Source organism: Podarcis tiliguerta (assembly GCF_965153285.1).
Source record: "Podarcis tiliguerta genome assembly, chromosome: 17".
Taxonomy (NCBI): Eukaryota; Metazoa; Chordata; class Lepidosauria; order Squamata; family Lacertidae; genus Podarcis; species Podarcis tiliguerta.
Window position 1 is genome coordinate 37,426,724 of NC_139550.1, and position 25,615 is coordinate 37,452,338.

The 25,615-nt window shown below is 45.7% G+C and overlaps 1 protein-coding gene across 3 annotated transcripts; it reads right to left on the bottom strand.

The window, feature by feature from the left end:
* Positions 1-25,615, bottom strand: LOC310667402 (uncharacterized protein). 3 transcript variants are annotated; one of them, XM_083419675.1, is made up of 10 exons: positions 25,512-25,601; positions 18,682-18,951; positions 13,546-13,854; positions 11,131-12,306; positions 9,014-9,129; positions 8,592-8,724; positions 4,925-5,082; positions 3,419-3,558; positions 2,285-2,611; positions 7-1,376 (listed from the first exon to the last, which is right to left on the bottom strand). In XM_083419675.1, the coding sequence occupies exons 2-10, from the start codon at positions 18,878-18,880 to the stop codon at positions 1,196-1,198; spliced, it is 2,739 nt and encodes a 912-aa protein (XP_083275801.1). In that variant the 5' UTR covers positions 18,881-18,951; positions 25,512-25,601; the 3' UTR covers positions 7-1,195. The 3 variants fall into 3 exon arrangements, with proteins under 3 accessions (XP_083275802.1, XP_083275801.1, XP_083275800.1); XM_083419676.1 differs by lacking the exon at positions 18,682-18,951 and having other exon boundaries at positions 1-1,376; positions 25,512-25,615; XM_083419674.1 differs by lacking the exon at positions 25,512-25,601 and having other exon boundaries at positions 18,682-19,002.

Below are 25,615 nucleotides of genomic sequence, written 5' to 3' on the forward strand. Positions count from 1 at the left end.
TTTTTTATTTTATTTAAAGAAGGTTTTTTAATTCACAAATTGAAAAAGCAAAAACAGTTATACATAAAACAATTGTGAAAGATTTCAACGTAAGTGAAGAAATACAGAAAGTATATAGCACCAGACATATTAATAACATTTACCACATAAAAAGGAAGTGGGATAAGAGCACTGAGCTGTCTGATAGAATTTGTGTTCATTTGTTGTTGTTTTTAAAAAAACTTCTTATCAAACTGATACACCGGAGAGAAAATGCTACCATATTGTGAGTTTTTGCTGTGGAAAGTCTAAAGAGAGAGAGTCTGGAATGCACCCCCCCCCCCACTCTTTATATGTAGCAGAATTTGGAGGGTTATGAGGTGGTAAAAGCCTCAGGTGCTGACTACAATGGTTAGGGCAGGGAGAGTCGAAACAACGCCCTTGGAGATGTTGGCAGTACCACACAGATGACAAAACACAGACCATCCATAACAAAACTATCTACCTTCTGGTGCCAGACAGAAGTTCTCGTTTAGGGATGTGGAATCGGTGGCCTTCCAGCTGACTTTGGACTCTCATTTCCCACCAGCCTGAGCAAAGCACGGCCAGTGGTCAGGGATGATGGGAACTGGAGTCCAGCAACATCTGAAGGGCCACAGGCTTCTCCATGCCTGCACTGGAAGAACTTCTCTCAAGGCTTTTTCACAATTGCTTTGCTAAAGGTTCCTGCTAAAGGCCTTTGATTAACCGGTGGCAACAAGCTAACTGTCCTGTCCACCTGCTTGAAGAAGAGCTAAGGAGACAGTCTGGTGCTGCAACAGAGTCAGCAAAGGACACGGAAGCCTTGAGTTTTGTAGCAGGATGACAAGAGAGGTTCAAAGATATGCTGCTGCTTTGGGGGCACCGGGTGTCTGTGTGGGATGTTGTCTGCTAGGGATTCGCCTGGTCATCTGTGTTCACCTTTGTACATTTGTAATGTTTCCAGTACTCTCTCATCACAAAAAAACCTGATTCCTTAAAAGACTGCCCCTGAAGCCTCTAGTGGGGAACATGAAACAAGTGACAGAGAAGAGAGAGGCGCCTATTTCCTTGCCCCTGCAGCACTGTGATGTCTTGAAGAGCAATTATCTCTCCCCACGCCCCCAGGTTGGGACAGTGTTTGGTCCCATAGCTTGTGACCACCTCACAGCTGTTGCGAGTGATCTGCAAGGCACCTTTAGTAGTCGTCCTCTTCATTCTGTTGCGGCCGCAACACTACACTGTGGTAGGCTTTGATGCAGGAGAAGGCTGTGGGTGGGATCCGGCGGCGGTCAATCAAGTTGTTTTCCAGGTGCATCGACACAATGTTCGAGTCCTCTGCCACCCGCGTGTCACAGACAGAGTTCAGGGGGACATGCCTGCCAGGAAGAGAGACTAAGAACCCTCAGCATCATGCAGCCCTTGACAGGGCTTCACATACAGTACCTTCTCTCTGCAGCACAAACAACAACCCTGTGAGGCGTCTGAGCATGATCCCCATATTACAGGTGTGGTCAGGAGAGGTGCTGACTGGCTTACCTAAGACAATGTAGTAGTGAGTTCATGGATAATAGGAGAATGAGATTAAAACTTCTTGGCTCACATAAGTCATCTTTAAAATGAGGGTGAGAGTAGCAAGGCTAGGAATCTGATTTCCTGTGTTTTATCCCAGGAGCAAAATACAACCTCAAGATACCAGGTACAGTGGGTTAAGTACTTAATTCGTTCCGGAGGTCCGTTCTTAACCTGAAACTGTTCTTAACCTGAAGCACCAATTTAGCTAATGGGGCCTCCTGCCACCAGAGCATGATTTCTGTTCTCATCCTGAAGCAAAGTTCTTAACCAGAGGTACTATTTCTGGGTTAGCGGAGTCTGTAACCTGAAGCATATGTAACCTGAAGCGTATGTAACCACTGTATTTAAAATAGTTGCCTGCGGAGCCTGACAATAGCAGTTCTGTTGTGTGCTGGGCTGCCTGTGTGCTTGCTTGCTAATTGGTATATTTATATACATTCAGATTTTACACAAACGCCACCAGTCCCTACAGCACTCTTTCCTCCAAACAGACTGACTGTAATGCCCTAGGATTTCTCATCGCTTGTGGATGCAAGAAGCACAAAGGAGCAAGGAGCAGAGTAGGCTCTCTTTTGGAAATGGAGAACCTGTGCCTTTCTCAGTACTGATGGACTCCCACAAGCCCCAGCCAGCATGGCCAATGGTCAGGAATGATGCAAAGTGGAGTCCAATACCTATGCAAAGGGCCACTGTCTCCCCATCCCTGCTTTACCTGATGCGGTTGTGGCTCAGTCTCAGAACCTGCAGCCCCTTTAAGTTCAGGATGCCACGGGGAATGGCTTGGAGCTGGTTGTTGTCCAAGAGCAGCTCAGCAAGGGAGCGGTAGAGCCCCAGGAAGGAGACGGCGTGGATGCCATCGTCTCGCAGTGCATTGTGTGACAGATGCAGAAACTCCAGGCCAGGCTTCATATGGGCAAAGACGTAGCCAGGGATGCGCTCAATGCGGTTGTGGTGCAGAGTCAGCTGCTTCAGGTGCCGGGGTAGAAATGAAGGCACGTGCACCAGGCGGTTGTGAGACAGGTCCAAGGCCTCCAGCTTCCTGAGGAGGAAAAAGACACACACAGCCCTTGGGGATTCCTGACTTCCCAACAGTGGTGTTCTGGATTTCCTCCTGTATACATGAATTGCTGCCATTCCCTTCCTTGGGAAAAACATTGCACTTGGGGGCATATTGTAGTTTAATATGGACAATAAACTTCCTGTATCTCTGTTTTCTCTGTTGTCCATCTGACAGTTACCTCCAGCCAGACCTACAACTTTATTATGAGGCATCTTGTCTTTGCTAGCTAAAGGAGTGGTTAGCATTGAAAAATACACAGGTGTTAGACTTGGAAGGACATGGCAATAAGTTTGGCTCACATTCATATTTATGATATGGTAAAGTTAAAATGCATAAAGGTTTAATGAATCATGTTATCAGGAAGAATTTATATACAGTATGAGATAAATATAAAAATTTGTTAGAAAAAGACACCTTTGTGGCTTTCTCCCATAGAAGTTATATCAGTGAAAAAATGAAATATGAAAAATGAGTAGGCAACATGTAGAGATTTCTTAATGGATGGAGATGGAGATGTTAAAATAAAAAGGTCCGGAGAAGATAAGTATAGTAACAGGTTGGTTACAATATCATCAACTTAATGAATTGTTCAAATTAGATAAAAGAAATAGATTTGTTAATCAAACCTCACAATTTGAAAGAGAACTTAAATAAATTTGTTTTTTAAAAAATGACAGTCACCTCCAAATCACCTTCCCACATTTTCCCCTCCCTCAATCTGGATTTTCTCATACCCTCTCCTTTTGGAGTATCACTGGTATGAGAAAATGATGCTAAGGTACTCACGGGAGGTTTATCCAGGCACGTGGAGCAATGCGATCTTCCTGCAATTTGTTGTTGCTCAGAACCAGCACAGTGAGGTTCAGGGTTTTGTTGAGGACACTCTCGGTCACCTCCTCAATGTGATTAGAGTCGAGGTGCAGCTCCTGCAAGGGTGGGAAACTGTTGATTTTAAATCTGTCTTTTAATATGACTCCAGCTCCCCCCCCCCCATACAGTTGATTCCAGCACCCTCCCCCGCCGCCGCCGCCCCTTCCTTGATTCCAGTTCTGCTCAGTCCCTGTCCAGCTTTGTGTGGCAAGCAAATCCAGTACCTATTTCACACAACCTATCCACCTCTAAAACAACAACATACAGAAGAACTCCAGAATGAGACAAGTTAAATGGGGCCTGACTGGAGACAGACAGTCGTCTTTAAAGAGAGATGTAGGTGGTATCACAGGAGCAGAGGGAAATACCCCTGCTGGACCAGCCCTAGTTCAGCATCCTGTTTCACACAATGGCCAACCAGGTGACTCTGGGAAGTCCACAAGCACATGAGGGCAACATACACACCCCTCCCATGGTTGCCGTGTTAGAAACTGAAACATGAAGGCTAGGAGATAATTGGCATCCTTAAACCTAGGTTTAACAACAGAATGGCTAGGCACACTTTTTTTATAACAAGAATACAAAGCTGAAAATGAATGAACTGCAGCTAAAATATTATGTTCATTTTTCACATGGTCTAGTCCTTCCCCTGCCCACCCCCTAATATTCTTAAGAGGGTCTCTTCTCCAGTCTTCATATTGTAGCTGGAAGTGGAGAGGCACAAAATGGTCCTCTTTTCCTTCCACTCTGCAGTTTTAATATTAGGTGCAATACTGTGCCCAGTATTTGGCTGATTTGGACAGTGGTGCTGCTGCCCTGAGCAGACAATGCAGACATCACTGGCTCACTTCAGAGCTTCTTTCTCCATCCTGGCTGCTGCCCAGAGAAGAAGCGGCGCCAGGTGAGAGCTCTGCAGTGCATACCACTAGCCCAGCTAGCGACCTTCTAGGGTGGAGCGGGCAGGAGAGACCAACAGACAGACCAGTTTGGCCCAGAGGGGCTCTAAAATAAGCACAGCTTAAAACACATGTGTTGGGGGGGCGGGAAGAGTATGTTTAAGTTGAAGAATGACAATGGGTAGATCAGGCATAGCCAAACTCGGCCCTCCAGATGTTTTGGGACTACAACTCCCATCATCCCTAGCTAACAGGACCAGTGGTCAGGGATGATGGGAACTGTAGTCTCAAAACATCTGGAGGGCCGAGTTTGCCTATGCCTGGGGTAGATCACTGCCCGTTTTTGATACTGGGTAGTAGGTCACAGCCTATCTGAAGTTGGACATTGCCTGCTGTACGGTATTCCTTTCAAATCTCATACATTACTTTATACCCTTTGACCTACCAGGTTTGGCTCCTGGTTCAGCTGGCAGCCCCCTGACTAGGGTCTGGTCCTGTTACAAAGAACAACCCCTGATGTGCTCACCTGCAAGGAGGCAGGCAAACCTGACGGGATGGCTCGAAAGCGGTTCCGATCCAGTCGCAGGTAGATGAGTCTGCTCAGGGGCTTGAAGGTGGTGGGGAGCACGTTCCCGTCATGCAGCTCGTTTGCCTCCAGCTCCAGGGTGAGCAGCTTGAAGAGGCCTGTGCAGAGGAGAGATGAATCCATGAATGCCCTCTGACCACTTGCAGCCAACCTGCTTATTGAACATTCATCCGGATGATGTTTGGCGCAAAGATTGTGGGAACCTTATATGGTGGCAGCTATTTATTAAGCATTTGTTCTTATTTCTTTGCAGGAAGGTTATATGATGTTGCATCAAGCATATCCCACACTTTCTGGGGCATTTCCCCATCCTATTGATTGATTGATTGATTGATTGATTGATTTTCAAAATATAAAACAGCAAGTTCCCCCCGCAACTGCAATAAAGAAACTTCCCTGTTCCTTCCCATCACATTTCCTTGCTGCAGAAAGCCCAGATATTTTGGGGAGAGGACAGTTTTGTTGCACAAGACCACTGAAGCCGTTTTAATTGTGTGGTATAAATTTGCTGCTATGCCATTTAATTGTACCTGCAAAAATAACAACAGTCTGGATGTGCCATCACGGTGCTGTGGCGGAATTAATCCTTTGAAGGCTCATGTATGAGATGAGAAATGTATTATGAAATGACATTCAGAAATCAGTTCAGTGCTGGAATTATACTGGGACAGGCAGAGCACCCCTTAAGGAAATGCCCCAATTCCACTCGCTGAATTCCTCCAGGTTTAACCAAATCATGCCCTCCATAGCCTTTGAAAAAACAGCTGCAAGGGAGGACCTCACAGAAGCTAAGAGTGCTACCCCCCCCCAACCGAAATACAGGACTGATATGCAGGTCAATATACATTTGAATATGGGTCAAATATTCCCCTCTCTGCCCACCCCCACCCTGCCTCCCATTACCAGCCTTGCTCTTAAGCTCTTTGCCTTTTCGCTGACATGGAGGGATTTAGCAAAGAATGGAGAAAGCTTCACCTGCCAAATTTCTGCCTCCCCAGGGTGCTTGGAAAGACACAGGGACAACAACAGTAACAGGGGAGAAATATACTGGCAACAAGCTATCAGAATCCCCCAATTGTTAAGGAACAAAAATTTCAAATTATATAAAATTAATGCACGTAAGCGTATTAGTCAAGTTTTTACATTTCCTTTCAGTTTCCACTGCTGGAACACTCTCAGGATGGACAGAGTAGAAACAACGGGCCTCTGTTAGCAGCAGAACGTGCTCCCAGGAGGCCCAGTGTGTATCCCAGCTTCCTGTTTAGCCCCCATTTATCAGCTGCTAACAAACTTCTCAGGAACCAACCCACACACATCCAGCACTGGGCAATTATAGAAACAGAAAGACGCTAGACCAGTAATAGCAGGCTTCCTGGCTTCCTGGCTTCCAAACTGATGGAAGATCTTCACACCGATATTGGAAATAGCATAACGTGTTCTGCATGAACACAGTGCATTGCATTCGGTAGAGCGCTGACTTTGTCAAAGGACAATGGAGGGCGCAACATATCTAGACTTGCCTTTGTAGTAGCGATCCATGAGATTTGTTTATGTGGGGGATCTCTTTTTGCTACCGTTGTCTACTTTCCATGTGTCTGGGCAATAGTTTCAGGTCATTTAGACACATGGATGCTGTTAGCAAAATGAGGTCACTTGAAATGGCCGGGCATCCCATTATGTAATTGTTCTACTCTGCATCTTGATAACATGTGTGTGCTCTGTGTATGGCTGCAGCAGACACCGTTATCTGCAATGTAATTTGCCCATAAGGGTTTACAATACAAGCCTATGCATCTCTCCTCAGAAGTTGTTGGCACCTGTCTGTCTTGGGAGACAATGGAGTGTGCCTCCAGGGGGGCGGGGAGCCAAACTGCTGGAGAATCACATTGCCTGAAGTGACCTCCCTGGGGTGCAAGCCTGGTCAGTGTGTCTAGAGCAGGGGTAGGCAACCTAAGGCCCATGGGCCGGATCCAGCCCAATCGCCTTCTCAATCTGGCCTGCGGACGGTCCGGGAATCAGCGTGTTTTTACATGAGTAGAATGTGTGCTTTTATTTAAAATGCATCTCTGGGTTATTTGTGGGGCATAGGAATTTGTTCATTATTTTTTCCAAAATATAGTCCGGCCCACCACATGGTCTGAGGGATGGTGGACTGGCCCACGGCTGAAAAAGGCTGCTGACCCCTGGTCTAGAGGTCCTGGGCTGCCCAGATGACAAGCCCCTTCCCCTCTTGGCTTCTTCAAAGGAAAGCAAAGAAATGAGTTTGGCACCAGCTGGGCTGCAGGAGTTGCCAGAAACAACGTGTACAAAATGGCATCCAACTGTCTTGGAAACTCCACTCCAGATTTGTGTAGGATTTGCTCCTCAGCCTTTTCTTCCCCTGAATATGTTCCACAAGGCAGCGGTGGGGCAAAGGGAAATAAGAATGTGCTTTTATATTGTAACTAGATTAAGGGTAGTATAAAGGTAAAGGTAAAGGGACCCCTGACCATTAGGTCCAGTCGTGACCGACTCTGGGGTTGCGGCACTCATCTTGCTTTATTGGCCGAGGGAGCCGGCATACAGCTTCCGGGTCATGTGGCCAGCAGGACTAAGCCGCTTCTGGCGAACCAGAGCAGCGCACGGAAACACTGTTTACCTTCCTGCTGGAGCGGTACCTATTTATCTACTTGCACTTTGATGTGCTTTCGAACTGCTAGGTTGGCAGGAGCAGGGACCGAGCAACGGGAGCTCACCCCGTCGCAGGGATTCGAACCACCGACCTTCTGATCGGCAAGTCCTAGGCTCTGTGGTTTAACCCATGGGCCCCCTGCGTCCCCAAGGGTAGTATAAAAATTTAATTAATAATGATATATTAATGATATAATTTCCATGTCTCAGTGCAGTTCTCTTTGCTATGGAAAATGTAAGACTTTTTTCTAATGATGAAGGGCTTCTCCACACTTCCATTCATCCCATGCCTAGGACTTGGGTTCGGACTTGGAACCAGAGGAGACTCAGTCTGCACCGGATCCTTTGCCTCAGGCATCATCTGAGCCAAGTCTGGGGCCTGATCCTGAAGAGTGCCAGTCTGCACAGGTCCCTTCAACAGACACCAGCTGGGCCGAGTCAGGGGCCTGAGCCTGCCCTTGGCTCCAGATGTGGGGATGACCTCATTGCTTTCAGATGGGCCATCACTTACAGCTGCTCCACTACCAGTTGGGTCAGGGGAGGCTGAGGTGGCCTCTGGGTCTAGTAACCCACCGACATTTCCCGAGCTGCAGAGACTGAGGTCTGAGAGAAGGAGAGACCTGAGTACTCGCAGGAGGAGTGCTTGCCTTCGGGCAAAACAGGGAGGTGAGTCGCCGGGGGACAGAGATAAAAGGCTGTCGGACCCTGTCCCAGGTTGCGGGAGCAACATTGCTGTTTGCTAGATCCTGCCTGAGAACCTGTACCTGTCCTTGCCTAGTTTGCTGCCTTGGCCCTGTTGGACTGACTCCCAGCAGAACCTTTGGATTCTGGACCAGTTCTGGACCACGTTTCATGGCGCCTAGGAATGAGGGCCTCTGATCATATGCAGAGAAAACACACACATCCAAGGAAGGACTTTTTGTAAAGTGACCCCTACCTCGGAAGTTGTGTCTCTGCAGTCCTTCTAAATTATTGTCATTCATCTTGAGCTCTTGTAGTGAACTGGGCAAAGCTGGGACTGCAGTGAGGCGGTTCCCATCCAGATTCAGGCGCTTCAGCTTGGTGAGATTCTGCATGGAAGAAGAAAGGTACTGACAGGATTGTGATCATGTTCAATAGTCAACAAGAAATAATTATTTCTTACAAATAGGCAAATTATAGAGCAATGGCCCAACACATTCTTTGCATGTACAGTCCTAGTTTCAGAATCTCCTTTAATTGAAGAAGTCAGGAGTAATCTCCAAAGGTGCCTGTGATAATCTATTTCCCCCTCAGTCCCCGTCCCCCCGAATAAATTGACTACCCTCCTTGCTTCTGAACCTCCCTTCACAGCAAAAGGTCTTTCCTGTCTCCACTCACCTTGAAAGCTTCTGGGTGCAGGCCTGCAGAATCCAGCTTGTTCTTGCTGAGATCCAGCCACTCTAGATTGGGCAAGCCCAAGAAAATCCCAGCTGGGACATGTGTGATCTCATTCTCTGGGAAGCATAAAAGATGGGAGGTTACAGGGAAGATCACACTCTGGGCCTTGTAATGGCAACTCTAAAAGCCCAGCTCAGGCATCTCAGTCTGTTCCTCCAATCTTTTTTAAAAAATCAATTTTATTAAAGGTTTTCAAACTAATATTCTATAAAATTCCAACGAAACTAAAGAGAATAATAGAAAACAATTTATCAATCAGAAACAATTAAAGAGAAAGAGAAAATGAAACACATTAATAATCCTCACATGATCCTTATAAGACACAAAATTATGCATACAGGTATATCTATAGAGCCCTCAGTCACCCTTTAATTTGATCTTCACACACTGAATCCTCCCACCTGGGATAGCTTCCTCTTCTTCAGTCTCCCACTCTGAGAAAAAACACTCTGACCTGCCTTTCTCTGTCAGCTCCCTGTATGTATCTTCATTTATCACAGATATAAAATTTTAGATGTTAAGATATACATCTAGTTAACGCTACTCAAGAGGCACCCAAAATCAAAGGTCATACAAGAGACTCAATCCAAAAAGAGAAAGAGTGAAAGAGAAGAAAAAAGAGAAAGATATACTTCTGTTTCCCTGTCTGCCAATTGTGAATATATAACCATTATTCAAAGTATCTAACATATATACTTCTGTTTTTTGTTTTTGTTTTTTCATTCTGCATGATTGTGTTATCTCAGAATTCCCTCCCAGATCTCCAACCATCATATTTTGCCATTCAAGAAATCCTCATAACCTTTTCCCCTCTTTTTAATTATCTTCTAGTGTCCTAAATTGGTATTTCACTGGCTCCTTGTGATGTGTTTTTCTTTAGGGGTTCCATCAAATCTCAGTAACATATTTGTCCATGTTAGTCTATAGTTATTTGCCTGTTAAATCATCCTTATGTTCCATCCTCATAGTCCCTTTCCCTCTTTTCCCTCCTCATAACTATGGTTTGAATGACCTGAAACCTGTGCTCCCACCTCCTGTGACCAATTCCCTCCTCCAGTCTCTGCTTCCCAGTACAGTGGTCCCTCAGGTTAAGTACTTAATTCGTTCCGGAGGTCCGTACTTAACCTGAAACTGTTCTTAACCTGAAGCACCACTTTAGCTAATAGGGCCTCCTGCTGCCGCTGCGCCGCTGGAGCCTGATTTATGTTCTTATCCTGATGCAAAGTTCTTAACCTGAAGCACTATTTCTGGTTCTGGTGTGTAACCTGAAGCGCAAGTAACCTGAAGCGTATGTAACCTGAGGTACCACTGTACCACAAGTTTGCAGGCAAACTATGGTTAGTGCTAACCTCCAAACCACTGTGATACATTGATGGGCCCCTAAAGAATTTGTCTGTACTGTACAGTATTTGGGTTCCTGTCAGAGCAAAAGTCATGATATTGATCCCAGCAGCACACAAACCTTTTGGGAATTCCAGGTCTAGCTGGCTTCTATCCACCACACAGACATTTGGAAAACAGGGCGAAAGGGCCCTTCCAAACTGGTGTTTGGCTGCAAGTGCCTTCTGCAACATATCCTCGCACAATTATAGTGGTGGATTTTTTCCTGCTTTATTTTTTGTTCTGTGATGCTTCCCCAATGCTACCACATTATTGCTCTCCAGAGTGGCTACAGTGCAACAAAAGCAAGAGGAAAAACACCCCAAAACATTTGTGGTATGAAAAGTTAAAAGGATTTCAGCACTGATTGGAAATTAAACAGTCTGATCACCCAAAAACTTTGCAGGCACAAATAGTATTGAAAGCAGGATCATTACTAATGAGTGCACTGCAGCGTACCGGCTGAACAAGGCTGCAATCCTATACACATTTACCTGGGAGTAAGTCCTACTGAGCTCAGTGGAGTTTACTTCTGAGTAGACATGTATAGGTTTGCACGATAAGCCAGTTATTGGGCCCAGAAGAGTGTTTATACTGGGAATGAGGTGAGGAAAGAGAAGCTGGAGAGACACAGGCTGGTGAAGAAGAAAAATCCATTGCCTGCCTCAGATACTCACCTGCCAGGTAGAGGGTTCTGAGCGCAGTGTCACTCAGCCTGGGCACATGTTTCAGGCGAGCATTGCCACAAGCGATGGCATGTTCAGAAAGCAGGCAGGTCACAGGCAAGGATGGCATTATGGGCTCATCTCTTTCCTTTGGCACGGCAGGTTGCCATTTTGGTGTGCCTCCTGCTCTGAAGACACTTTTATGAGATACGTTTTGCTCTTTCACAGCCTCAGTTTGGGTGATATTTCTGAAGGGGACACCAGGCAGATTCCTTGCTCGTGCCTGTCCACCTTTCCTGCGCAGGATGCCATGTTCTGCCCCTGCCAGTGACCGACTGACATTTCTGCGGGAAGAACTGGAGTCTTTCCTTGGCAATGCCCAACTGGCGTTCTGGTGAGAAGGTCTGTGCTCCTTGTTAACCTCTGCCCAACTGGTATTCCTTTGCTGGGAGCCATCCTGCTTCCCTGGCAATGCCTGGCTGGCGTTCCTGTGAGAAAATCTGGGTTTTTCCTGTGGCGCTGCCTGGCTGGCATTCTTATGGGTAAGGGTGGGCTCCTTCCTGACCTCAACCCAGCTGGCATTCCTGTTTGGGGTGGTGAGTCTTTTCCCTGACAGTGCCTGGCTAGCATTTATGTGAGCAACTCTGAGCCGCTTATTCATCTGCGCCTGGCTGGCATTTCTCTGGGAGATGCCCTGCTTTTGCCGTGTTAGTGACCAACTGGTGTTTGCCGACGGAATGCCATGATCTTTCTCTGATTGTGCCTTGCTGGCCTTTTTCGGGAGAAGCCTGAGCTCTTTCACTCCCTGGGCCTGAGTGCCATTCCTAGTGAGGCCACTATGCTCTTTCCGCATTGGGGTGTGACTGGCGTTTCTGAAGAGGGGGCCATGGTCCTTTCTTGATGCTGGCCTGCTGGTGTTCCTGTGGGGAGAGATGTTCTCCTTCTGCAGCAGTGCCCGGCTGGCATTGCTTTGGATTATTCTGGGCTCCTTTCCTTCTTTTGCCTTGCCAGTATTTTTGTGGGTAGGACTAGAGAGTGCCTGGCTTTCATTTCCATGCCCAGGGCCTGGCACTTTTCCTATCTGTATCCGAGTACTGTTCCTAGACGTGACAGCATATTCCTTTCTTGCCTTTGCCTTCTGTGGGGCAACAGGTTCCCTCATTGGTGTTTTCTCAACCTGGATCAAACCTGTAGAGACAAGAGATGCGCAATGAAAGGCAAAGCAGACTAGGACATTTTGGCACCTACATGACCCATCTCCGCTCCACCCCCACCTAACAGGGGCCCAATACCTAATTAACAGTCCTTGATTAACTTGGGGCACCATTGACCGGGTAGTTGCCCTGCACAAAGGCAGCATGGCCCACTCTCTCTCTTGCCCAGCTGTTCATTCAAAAGGGGAGCCATGGCTTAGATCAGTCTTCCACTAGCCACATGTTGAACTCCACTATCCGATGCAGGTGCCTTGCGCTTAGAGCCAGGTCTGTTGGAAGAGGCCTTTTGCATGCCACCATTTTACATTTCCCACAGGGCCCCTTGGCAACACTATGTTGATGGTAGCTAAAAATGGCACCTTGCAGCTCCCTCCCCACGACTGTTACCAAATAAACACCATTGATATAGGAAGTGTCCCAATGGAGTGCACTTCTCTGGGGGTCCCGACAGCCTGGGCATCAACCCTACCTGCATTAACTGTACAGTTAACCTCCACGGAGATTAGTGTGGGGTGTTAGCATCCAAAATGCATATGTCAAGGGCTGATGTTTGAAAGGGCTGTAGGACCTTGTGATTTCCGTTGGTTCTGTTATTCACAGTCTTGTGAGTCTTAGCAGTCAGAGCAGCAGGTGTGTTTTGTTGTGTTGTGCTTCTGTCTGCCTTGGAGTAAGTGTATTGTCAGTATGTAAATGTTTGTTAGTCTGCAACAGCTTAATCTAGGTGAGATGTTTTAGTGACTAAAATAAACATCCACCTGTATTGTATATTTAATCTGAAACTGCAAGTACACTAAGTAAAAGTCAAATGTTCTTTAAACTTTAAAAGAGAGTGTATTGCGTAGTTTTTAAGGAGGGAAAAGAGAACTAAAGAGTCAAACAGCCCAGGGCTGCCTTCTGCATACTCTGCAAATGGGAGCTACAAGTCTAATTCCCACAATTAGAAGTAGTTTGTTAAGGGCACTAGATATAATAGTAGCTCTGTGAGGAGTGAACTCCAGTTCCCAGGACTCTTTGCAGGGTGTGTCTGCTCTAAATGTATGCTGCACACACAGCCTTACTCAGAAGTAAGGCCCACTGAGTTTCGCAGGACTTACTTCCTAGTAAGCATGCTTGGAATTGCAGCCTAAAACTGGTAGGCAAGCTTAACAATGAAACTGGTCCAAACTTATTCACAGGCTGGACTTCATCCCTTTATTCCCACTCTTGTTCATACCTTTCTGAGGGTACATACTGCCTGCCTGGGTCAGGCTGAGGTTTGTCGCAGGGGCAGCGGATTCTGGTTTTGCACCCGTGCTGCTGCTGGCAGTCTCTGCTCTCTTTGTGCCCAATACCTTCTTTCCAAATTTGGACAACTTCTTCGGCACACCTCCCTGCCCCAGATTTTGGCCATTCAGGTAGTTGGGGAGCGCTGCCTCCTTCCTCCTCAAGACACTGTTCTTCAGGATTGAAGGCTTTCCACCTTTCTGGCGCAAGCCCTTTTCTCCTGCAACACTCTCCACACCGGCTACAGATTTGAGGGTCTCTGCAAATTCAAAAGAGGAAACAGAAACCACAACACCTCGGTTATTTACTTAGGATTTGAAAAATGCACATCCTGCCTACCTATGTAATAGCTTCTAAAATTATGCCTCATCAGAGTGATCAGGAAACAGGACCTAAGTCTGCATTTTTTTGTTGTTTAGTCGTTTAGTCGTGTCCGACTGTTCGTGACCCCATGGACCAGAGCACGCCAGGCCCTCCTGTCTTCCACTGCCTCCTGCAGATAGCAGATAGGATCGGATTTGCCCCCTAAGGCCTGGGATCATTAGGGGCAAGAAGCAGGTCAAGGTGCTACATCTGTGGTGTCCCTGAGGGCATTTCCTTTCTCCTCCCATGTGTGTCAGTGGCTGCCAATAAGTCCTACCAGAAAATCAATGTGCTTCCCTTGGGAGTGCTACAGCAGGGTGGTAAAACCTGACCCTGGGTTCTAATGTGATGAGGGGTGCAGGGCTCATCCAGACTTCCTTTGGCACCCTGCTTTCCAGGCACAGGTCTGGGCTTTAAAGTTCCCTGACCAAGCAGTTTTGTGTTTGCCCCACAGCTTTCCCTGGGAAAGCCCACGTTTTACTGCTGAATTGGAGCAAATGACCATCTGTGGAAAACCTGATTTCCATTTGCGCCAATTCAGTGGTAAAATGCAGGTTTTCCTAGGAAAACGCCGAGACAAAATACAAAATACTTGGACATGAAGCTTTAAAGCCTGGACCTGTTCCTTGGAACTCTGCACAAAAGGAAGTCTGTGTCAGCAAGTCCCCAGAGAAAAGATTTTCTCTCTGGGCACTTCCAGGTGGCCAATTGTTTTGGGTGGGATTCAGTGACGCACTGGCCAATCACACATTTACAGTTGATTGGGAGCTCTCACACAAACAAACCCACTTCCCCAAAAGACCATAATTTCTTTGATAAGGAATATGGCAGGAAAATGCATGGGGAAACGTGTGATAGCGCTTGCTTTGATGCAACATCATCAAACCTCCCCGGAAACAGATCAGGATGATTGTTCAGTAAACAGGCTGTTCCAGGAGCAACCTCTCTTTGTGCCTCTCTCACAACACTAGGACCGAATGACGGGAGATTCAGGACAGCCAAAACTATTCACACTGTGAATAGTTAAAACCTCCCACAATATGTGGTGATGACCATTAACCTGGATGGCTTCAGAAGAGAATTAGGCTTATTCCTTGAGAATAAATCTGTCCGTCAAAACCAGCCACTGGGAGAAGGCTGCTGTATTGCCTTTATGTCTGGCTTGTTGACTTCCTCGGAGGCTTCTCACTGTCCACTGTGGGAAACAGGATCATGGATCAGATCAGAATTTAGGGCTAGACAAGATAGAATCGAGGCGACTGGGCTTTAAATGCATAGTGCAGGTGTAGACATTCCTTCAATATTCACAGCTTCTTGGTTCTCCAAGTAGTAAGGAGTTCCAAGGACAGCCATGACACAGCTAATTTCCTTATGCAGAAGGTGAATACTTGAGACTGACAGCACTTTTGTGACAATGTGTTAGATACATATATACAGTTTGAGCTTGTGGGAACAAGCAAGGGCTCCAAACAGAGTTTGGGCAACCTATTTATTGAAAGTTCATCCTGAGGTTAGTTTGTCTGCCACTGAGCATTTGTCTTGCATTCATCCTCATTTGCTATTAGTCATTTGTTCAGCCCACACTCTTCAGTGCATTTCTCCACCATGTCTCAAACAGCAAGAAGGCCAGATTAACAGAATACCTCTTTTCCCATCTACCCCAATTTCTGGCTTACATTTTAACCACTAAGTTTTTCCTGGTGCACACACTCTCTCACATTGGTATACAGTGGTACCTCAGGTTAAGAACATAATTTTGTTCTGGAGGTCCGTTCTTAACCTGAAACTGTTCTTAACCTGAAGCACCACTTTAGCTAATGAGGCCTCCCGCTGCCGCCGTGCCGCCGGAGCCCGATTTCTGTTCTCATCCTGAAGCAAAGTTCTTAACCCAAGGCACTATTTCTGGGTTAGCAGAGTCTGTAACCTGAAGCGTCTGTAACTCGAGGTACCACTGTACACAGACATATACGCAGATAGGACACTGATCTCAGCTTCCAGCATGGCTGGTAAGATGGGTCTAGTACTTAGTAGCCAGCAGCTATCACAAACCATAAATGCTAATTTAAGCAAGTATCCTCTAGGAGTCAGTGCCCCTTTTAATAACATTCCCCTCACAATACTTTTATGTCCACTTCCCCCTACACTGCACACCTCAATGCTGTCCTTAAATTCTATTTTGGAAACTTCAGCTGGTGTAGAATTCTGCCACCCAGTTGCTTGCAAGGACATACAGTATTACTCCAGTTTTTGCTCATCTGCACTGGCTTGCTTTGGGGCACAATCAGGACCAGCCTTCCAAATGGATTAGAAAGGTCCATATAATATTAATTCATTCTATACTCTCAATGGAGCTACTGCAGTCTGGGTCAAGTCGATCCTGGGTGAAGCATAACATGATGAATGCTGTGACTTTGTTTGCTGTGCATATCAACAGAATATTTTCTGCTGATTCTTGGGGCTATCCATCAAAAAATCTGGGTCAGCCCTTGCCAGAGGACACATACACAAGACCACACTTTTTTTTTTACTTTGAATGAATGACTGCTGAATCACAACTGCTCTTTCAGGCTGTATTTCTAAGTTGATTTGCTGCTGGAGTCCTTTAGAACTGCTAACTGCCAAGAATTGCCTTTCCATATTAACTGGAAGTGGAATTAAAGCAGAGGTTCTGCACAGCATTATATTGGTATTAGTTTGTGAGTGCCTTGACTCCCCTAAACTCCTGGGTCTGGTGGTGCTTGGAGTTTGAGCAGTGCTTGGAGTAGTAAGATGTGCTGTCGGGTGCTGAATTGAGCAGTGTGAAAATACAGGTCAGCCTGATGATGGCTTCTGAGTCCTTAACAGAGAACAAGGACAGGGGGGGATAAGCCATCAGCCAGCAAATGGGGGGAGCCAGCCCTGGGCTCTGGGTAGTTAGCAGAAGACAATGCCAGAGTTTTTAGGAGCAAGAAGTTTCAGGATTGCAGTTAGGTATGATGTAATCAGGAGGAAATACAGCTGCAGTTTGCAAGCAGCAACATGCTGAAGGGCTGGGGGAGGTCAGAGCACAATGTGAGCGGACACTTTGAATCTGAGGCTGCAGGAATGGGAGACACAGAACCCTCCTGGAGTATGACGCTGGGAGCCCCTCCATCGGAGTCCCAGACTGTATAGGTGAGTAAATAAACCCCATCTCATAAAGACACCACAGTCTCTGCTGTTATAAGCACCTGGAGCCTGAAATCTAACTCTGCTCAGAGATTGGGGTGGCATGTAGCAATATTATACCGTTGTTAAACAATATATACCATAGCTAAAATCTTTCTACAATGTTTGCTGGCAAAAAGTTTTAGTCAGAAAAAGTCCTTGCCCATGTAAAATGAAAATCCTGCCCATGTTATTTCTTTCCGTTGACTGGAGGATTGTTGGTGATTGAATAACCTCAATTAATTATCCCTGTTGCCGTTTCTCTTCCTGTCTGATAGAGAGGCTTTGATTACTGGTTTTCTTGCTCTTTTACTTTTTTATTTTTTATACTAAACAGTGTTATTTTACTATTTTTTAAAAAAACAAAAACAAAAACCAAGTACTTAAAGACGACCACCACATCCATGATCAGAACACCACACTGGGCAATTAACAGTCTAAACCTATTTACTTTGATGTCCATCTTACAGAGTCTAAAACATGTGTTGGATTGCAGCCTAAGAGATGTTATTCAGCAGTAATCCTCCAGACGGAATAAACAGGAAGCAATAATATGGGGAGGACCTGCAAACTGGAACTTTAAAGCTGCAGTAGTCCTGAAAAGCTTCAACAGTCTGTGGAGACAACCCCCCAAAACACACACATATACCAAGTCTGCAAATTACAGGAGAATAACACAGAAACCAATGGACTACAATGATTTGACAACAGCATAATTTCTTCTCTCCATTAAAAGTATGTGAACAAAGGGTGGCAATTTCAGATACCAGTGTGGAAGTAACCATCAATGTTGAGCAGAGGCAAGCTCCATGCCTAAATGTATACAGAAAAAATGTGGGGAAATGTGCATCCTTTTACCCCAGGAAAAACAACTGACGGCTTAAGGAACATATTTGTCCCCAGATGTTTGTTATCTGGGCCCTAGATTACATTTTGGTTTGCCTGGGGCTCATTAGCATAGCCATAGCCAAGAGGCTCACATGTAGTTTTGCCAAATGGCTCCAGTTGCTGCCATACGCCACTTGCTAAGGGGCTACATGGTAGCGCAATTTACACACATTCAAATTTATGGTCCACAACATCATTTATACTAGCATATGCAATGCTACAAATTGCACTACCACCAACCCCTAACTCTCCAGCGTGTGCAGCTTGTGGGAACGTTTCCTTTTGGTTTTGCATCCTCCAGTTCTGGCAGAATTCTGGTAAGATTCTAGCTGAGCCTGCCTGCAACATCCCAGCTGCATGTGGGACAACTCTTATTCGTAAATGTGGGCTGACACACTGCAGGACGGACGGGGCTAGACAAACAGGGCTCAAAGTATTGAAGCTGAGCTTCCCTTCTTCCCAGTTGCCTTTTTTTCTGCAAGTGTCCCCAGGGGTGAGAGACTGTATCAGTTTGGTACATTTCACTATTTTGTGGTAGTCTGCACGGCGGCCCGCTTCATGTCCCCAATGCTTCACTTTTCAACCACGCCCCTTTGGAAGCCCCTCCCTGATGCACTTCCACCACCCACACGGCCTCCCCCTGACTCACCTTCCGCCACACCCTGCCCCAAGATCAGCTCGCTTGCTGCCTGCTGCTTTCGTCGCTTCCCGGGATGGGCTGGCCCATCTAGGGCAGGAGAGGATGAGGAACTCAAGCCCTTGCTTGGGCTTTCAGGTTTTTTCCGGGCAGCCCAGCCAAGGGGAGCCCACAGAGCCAAGGCAAAGAGAGCAGGGAGAAGGAGCTTCATGCTTGCTCTGCCTTCCAGACTGCAAGCCTGCAGAGCAGCTCCAGGCTGGTTTCACCACTCGGCGCATATTCCTGTACAGGGAGAGGTTTATATTCTTCATCCCCACAACTCTGACGATGGGGAGGAAGAAGGAGGGAGGGAGGGGGAAAGCAGGGCTTTGACTGGAGCAAATGGAGGGAAAGCTCTGGCAGGAGCAAGGGGGCTCTGGCAGTTAATGTCCGTTGGGGGAGCCGGCTCACCTAAGACAGGGGAGTTTGTCTCTTAGCACCTGGCCAGGCTCCGAGGTCTCACTCCAATGAATGGCACTTCTGTGCATGCACACAACCAGCTACTGTGCAGAAACCGTGAGCGGCTCTTGTTAGAGAAGGCGATTTGACGCCTCCAGGGCCTTGCTGGCCCATCCCAGCACACTGCCAGGTCTGTGACTACAGAAACCAGCATCCGTCTGGTGGAGGGGCCTGGGGTTTTGCTGGCTGATGATGCAGCAGAGGGCCCTACAGGGGTCCAACATGGTCTCAGGGATTTGGGCAGGTTGTGAAGCTTCCCTTGAATGAGCCCTTTGTTTGGGGGCACCGTAACGCTCAGAATGGCCACTGTATCTCTCAAAGCAGTGGCTTCCAAGCTGCCTTCTCTGGGGGATCTTGGAGGTTCCTCCTCTGAAGCTTACCAGTCTTACCTCAGTTACAAACTGACAAGTTTACCACAGCCTACTCAGGTCACCACTACTTTCCCTGCAATACCTAGTCCTGAGGGGTGGGTGGGTCTTTAAAATATTTTGCAACCACTGATCTTCAGAAGATTCCAGGGTGATGTACAGAAATGTTAATAAAACTGTTCACACAACAAAGGAATACAATCTTATTTATTTTAAAAAATGTAACAACAGCAGCAATTACTATATAATTTGGGAAATGTTTGTCCAGTATTGTTGCCAAACTCAGCACAAAAGTTCCCAAGGTGGGGGGGGCAGGGCCTTGTGTGGATTCCAGGTGCCATTTTGAGTCAAGATGGTGGACAAAAGCATCACTTTGGTGCAACATTGCCTGTTTTTTTGCATAGGTTTGGCCACATCTTGAGATACCGTTTCCAAATTTGGCATGTGGGTTCCTGAGGAGAGGGCAGCAGTCTTTGTCAATGTTTGGATGCTGGGCAGTTGTCCTTTCTTTCTCCACAATGAATAGCTGCCAATCTGCTTTCATGAAGATTAACGCTTTCCAATGTGTATGTGTATATGTGTATGTATGTATGCGGGACATGGGTGGTGCTGTGGGTTAAACCATAGAGCCTAGGACTTGCCGATCAGAAGGTCGGTAGTTCGAATCCCTATGATGGGGTGAGCTCCTGTTGCTCGGTCTCTGTTCCTGCCAACCTAGCAGTTCAAAAGCATGTCAAAGTGCAAGTAGATAAATAGGTACCGCTCCGGTGGGAAGGTAAACGGCGTTTCCGTCTGCTGCTCTGGTTCGCCAGAAGCGGTTTAGTCCTGCTGGCTACATGACCCAAAAGCTGTACACCGGCTCCCTCGGTGAATAAAGCGAGATGAGTGCCGCAACCCCAGAGTCATCTGCAACTGGACCTAACGGTCAGGGGTCCCTTTACCTTTACCTATATAGCATATATAATTAGTTTAACGTCTTCTTAAAAAACCCCCACCACACTTCACCATGCAAAAGCAGCTTGAACATAAGTGGGTGCATGATGCAAGAGGCAGTCCCATTACTTCAAAACCTCCACTTTCATCATCCCATGTGAAAGACGTGTGTGCTGCCTTCATTTCCAGCTTCTCACCAGGGTGTCCCAGGCAGAGAAGGCAAAGAACTGGGTTACTGCCTATTCTCCTGTCTCGTCCCAGTTGGTGTGTTGGTCAGTGCAGGCATGATTCATCTGTAGGGGCAGATTCTCCAGACAGGATAAATGTTGTGTTTGTCTTCTTTGCGACCAGTATTATTTGCTTCCTTCTGCCTCAGTCTACCCATGACTTCCTCATCCTTCATAAATGTGTTCTGTTAGTTTTGCCATTATTGGTTTGAAGTGGGATGTGCCTCCACACAGGGTTGATTTGGGGTGAAACAAGGAGAATATTGTCTATGGTTTACAAATGTCACATTCTTTTATTTATAGCCTGAAGTGTTACTACCCGTAAAAAGCTATACCTGAAGCTGGGAGAGAGAGCAGTTTTTCTCAGGTCTAAACTAGACATGATGGGGTTTCTCCAGGAATACTTTGGGACATCAAATTATTTTGAAATCATCTTTTTCAATATTATCCTGACCTGTTGGTAAAGATCTTTTCTCCACTGCAAAATATTTGACAGCCGACTCCACCCAGCTCCCATTTTAGTGGAAATAATTTTAGGAGGTCATTTTTGCTCAGTCCTACTGCCCTTTTTCAGACAGAGACACCTTACCCCTTTCCCTGGCTGCATGTGAGTGTGTGAAATGCAGATGAGTCATGTCTACCAGCCATTACCTAGACTTCTTAGCTCCCATAGAGTCATGTCACCAGAACACCAGCTCTTCACGGTTTCCATCAAATTGGAGACTCTGGCCAGATATATCCCTGGCCCTCGGGACAATCCATACTGAGAACCCTCTTCACAGAAATCTGTTGGGAAACTCATAAAAATATCCTACTTTGATACCAATATGTTTTGCCTCACAGGGCAAATTGCAGCTTTGTTGTAATATCAATCAGAAAACTGCTCTATAGAGGAAAAGGTTAAACCCTCTATACACACACACACACACACACACAGAGAGAGAGAGAGAGAGAGAGAGAGAGAGTCACAGTCACAGTATGAATTTAATGGCTGCAATTAACCATATTAAAGAATCTCTTGCATCACATCCAGTTGGCCCTTGAAATTGATCATCTTTCTCCAACTCTGGTTGACTTTTTTAAAAAAAAATTACTACAGATGTTTCGATCCTATGAGTCACCGTAGCACTGAAGGAGCCGTGCCTTTCTCAGATCTTTGGAAGAGATGGTGACAGGTCTGGCAACAGCTGCATGTGTGCACTGGTATGCAACAGCTAATCATTATCCGCCACTAGCGACCAGGATTAGGATGGTGCTGGAGTTATGGTGATGCACATCGCTGTTTGCTCATTTCGGCTGAAACTGCTTCATAGGCACAGCCATTAAAAGTATGAAGTTGCAATATGGAAATGCATTAAATGCTCATTTAAAAAGAGATCTTCCTAACTGCCCCTCTAATTAAAGAGAATATTAAAATATGCCTGCAGTAAGTGTGTGTGCTGTAGAATCCAGCCTTCAGAAGAAAAAGACTGAAAAAGTCAAAATCATAATTATACACGTGCTACAATTCCACAGGAATGCAGAAAAATGCACAGAAATCATATTCCTAATAATTTTAGATTTCTTGTTTGAAAAAGCATCTTTCTAGTCTTGAAATGCAGTTATCTGCTAAAGCCTTTGAAACAGGAGAGTGGCTGAAAAAGCCTGTATACACATTACCAACTTAAAACACATGTACAGTAAGTCATTATTTCTCTCAATTAGGATTGAAGCTGGTTTTGGGGGAAATGCAATCAAAACACAGTATTTCATAAGAAACAGCAGGATAAATATGAATTGTGGCTAACATCATGTGTACAGCAGTGAGAGTCCACTGGATGCAAACTGGAGAGGACATGAGGCCTAATATTCCCAGTAGTGGGGCTTCAGTGCCCTTCAGTCCCTGCTCCACCCCCTAACTAGGGAAACAACCCTGAATAAATTAGACAAGTTAATATGAATTACAAATACATGCCCAATTTATATATTTAATACAGGAATTCAACTTTTCTTGGCAAAAAAATTGAATGATCTAGTAGCAGAATTCTTCATTCATTTATTTATTGCATGTTTACTCAGAAATGGTTCTGCTATGTCGTGGAGTTTACACATATTAACTGTGCATAGGCATTGCTGCCCTTGTGTTACACTTGTTTTATTTTTCTAATAAATTACTACCCCAATCAAAGCTTGGCTTTGTTTTTAAAACACCTCATTTGTTCTGAGCCAGTCTCATGATTTCAGTGCCAGCACTTATTAGGTGTTATTAATAAGCCTGCAATTCAGGGCTATTAACCAGCACTTTTCCTAACAAACATGCTATTAAGTACTTGTCAATTCGTGAATGTACCATAATTCCCTCCTATAGTGAACTGACATTGTTGAAATGAAATGGGGACACCTAGACATAGATATGTCTACATAGAAAATGACATTTTATGAACAGAAAAGGTCAAAACAAAGGCTAATTTCAAAAAGCTTAAGGAACTACTCAGTGAAATCCCATAGTCAGAAATACTCAGAGAGAAGAGGGTCCAAGATGGATCAGAGTTTCTTAAAGGTGGAATCCTGAGTCACAAAAGCAGACAATTCCAAGAAGAAAGAAAAGCGAGAGGCACCTAAAGAAACCAGTATGACTGCTTAAGGAGCTTAGAGATGAGATGAGATTTAAAAAGGGCATGTATCAGAAAGGGAAGAAAGTGAAAATATATACAAGTAACCAACATTTGCAGAGAGAAGGTCAGATGAGCCAAAGTTCAGAATGAACTCAGGCTTGCAAGAGAGGTTTAAAATAATTTTAAGAGGTTTCTTTGGCTATGCTTGAAGCAAGAAAACAAGCAAGTTAACAGGTCCTTTGCGTGGAGAAGATGGAGATATGCTATTGGGTGACAGAAAGACGGTGGAACTGCTCAACACCTACTCTGTTTTCACCCAAAAGGAAAGCAGTGGCCAACCTGGTGAAAACTGGATAAAGAATGCAAGGAGGGAGCTGCAGCCCAAGTCAGAAAAAGAGGTGGGAAGGCATTTCGTTGACAGTCCTACAGCTCTCTCTTTGGCGATCACTCGTAGCCGAGTAAGATTGTCTTCCATAAACACGGTTTTAACAGTGACTTTGGAGGCCAATTCTGGATCCACAGGTCCTTCCACTTTGGGGATATTGGTTTCCGGGGGGGGGGGGGGGAGTTGATCACAGTACAGTATGCATTTGCCAAGCATGCCTTCCTCTTGGCACATTTCTCCCTTGAGTCCTGAGTTCAAGTGTCTTCAAAGCTCATGACACCTTTGGTAAAGGCTGTTCTCCAACTGGAGCGCTCACAGGCCAGTGTTTCCCAGTTGTCAGTGTTTATACTACATTTTTTTAGATTCCTACATCGCAGGGGTTGGACAACATGACCCTGAGGGGGCCCAACTCTACAGTTATTCTAACCTGTGTGACAGAAACCTGTGGGTTCACAGATGCTGCATACCCACCTTCTTTAAATAATCAATTAACCAATAGAGAGCTACATGTGTAGCTTTTTTCCTTTCTCCACCGGCAAAGAGGCTACAACCTAATGTTTTAATGTTATATTTTAATCTTTTTTAAATTGTATTTTAATCAACTTGTTTTTATTAATGGTTGTTAGCCGCCCTGAGCCTGGTCTTGGCTGGGGAGGGCGGGGAATAAATATTTTATTATTATTATTATTATTATTAACACAATTCTCAGCACCCTAAGCAAAGCAGTTCCCAGGATTCTTGGGTGAAGTCATGTGCTGTAAATGTGCATTGTGTATGTCACCAGAATGTTGATAGCCTAAAGCATACCCTCCAACATGCCCAGAGGAAAACTGGAGGCTGTGATCTTGTGGGAGCCAGGCAACTCGTTGCTGCATCACACTGTTGACTCACGTTGAGCTTGTGGTCTACTAAGACCCCTTGATCCTTTTAATGTGTACTACTGTCAAGCCTGGTGCCCCCCCCCCCCATCTTATATTTGTTTATCTGGTTCTTCCTGCCTAAGTGTAGAAGCTTACATTTGTTCCTATTGAAATTCATTTTGTTAGTATGGGCCCAATTCTCCAATCTTTTAAGGTCATTTTGAATCCTGATTCCGTCTTCTGCAGCATTGGCTCCCCCTCCCAGTTTGGGGTCATCTGCAAATTTGAGGAGCATCCCCTCAATGCCTTCATCCATGTCATTTATAAAGATGTTGAACAACAATGGGCCCAGGATAGAACCCTGTGGCACCTCACTTGTCACTTATTTCCAGGATGACAATGAACTATTAGCGAACACTCTTTGTGTTCAGCCAGCCAGCCAGCTACAAATCCACCCAACAGTTACCTTGTCCAGCCCACATTTTACCAGATTCTCCACAAGAATATCATGGGGAACTTTGTCAAAGCCTTTGTCAAGATACACTATGTCCACAGCATTCCCCTGATCCACCAAGCTTGTAACGAGAAAGAGAGAGAGAGAGAGAGAGAGAGAGAGAGAGAGAGAGAGAGAGATTAGAGTCATCTAGTATGACTTGTTTTTAAGAAACCCATGCTGGGGCTTAGTAATCTCAGCATCTTTTTCCAGGTGCTCTCCACAAGTTTGGAGTGCGAATGACTGAACTGGGGAGCCTCCTATACTTGTGAAGTTGTCCGTGCATTTTCAAACCCTAATATGAGTAAGATATTTAGGGTTGGGGAAAGGTGTCACTATTCCTTTTCCTGTACCTTAAATATGACCCCCAAGTCCTGAGGGAACATTTATAGCCATAAAACAGAAGCATGCCACTTAGTCTCTTCGGGATATGCTGCACATTTTTATTGCAAGTCCCCCTTATAGGAACAATTTATCTGCCCACCTGTACAGCTGCCTGCCCAGATTTCCTCTCCAAGGCTCATCCCTGCCTAGTGAACACATGGCTTCAGTCAGCATCTCCTGGTCCTCTTACATGTGGTGATGCAG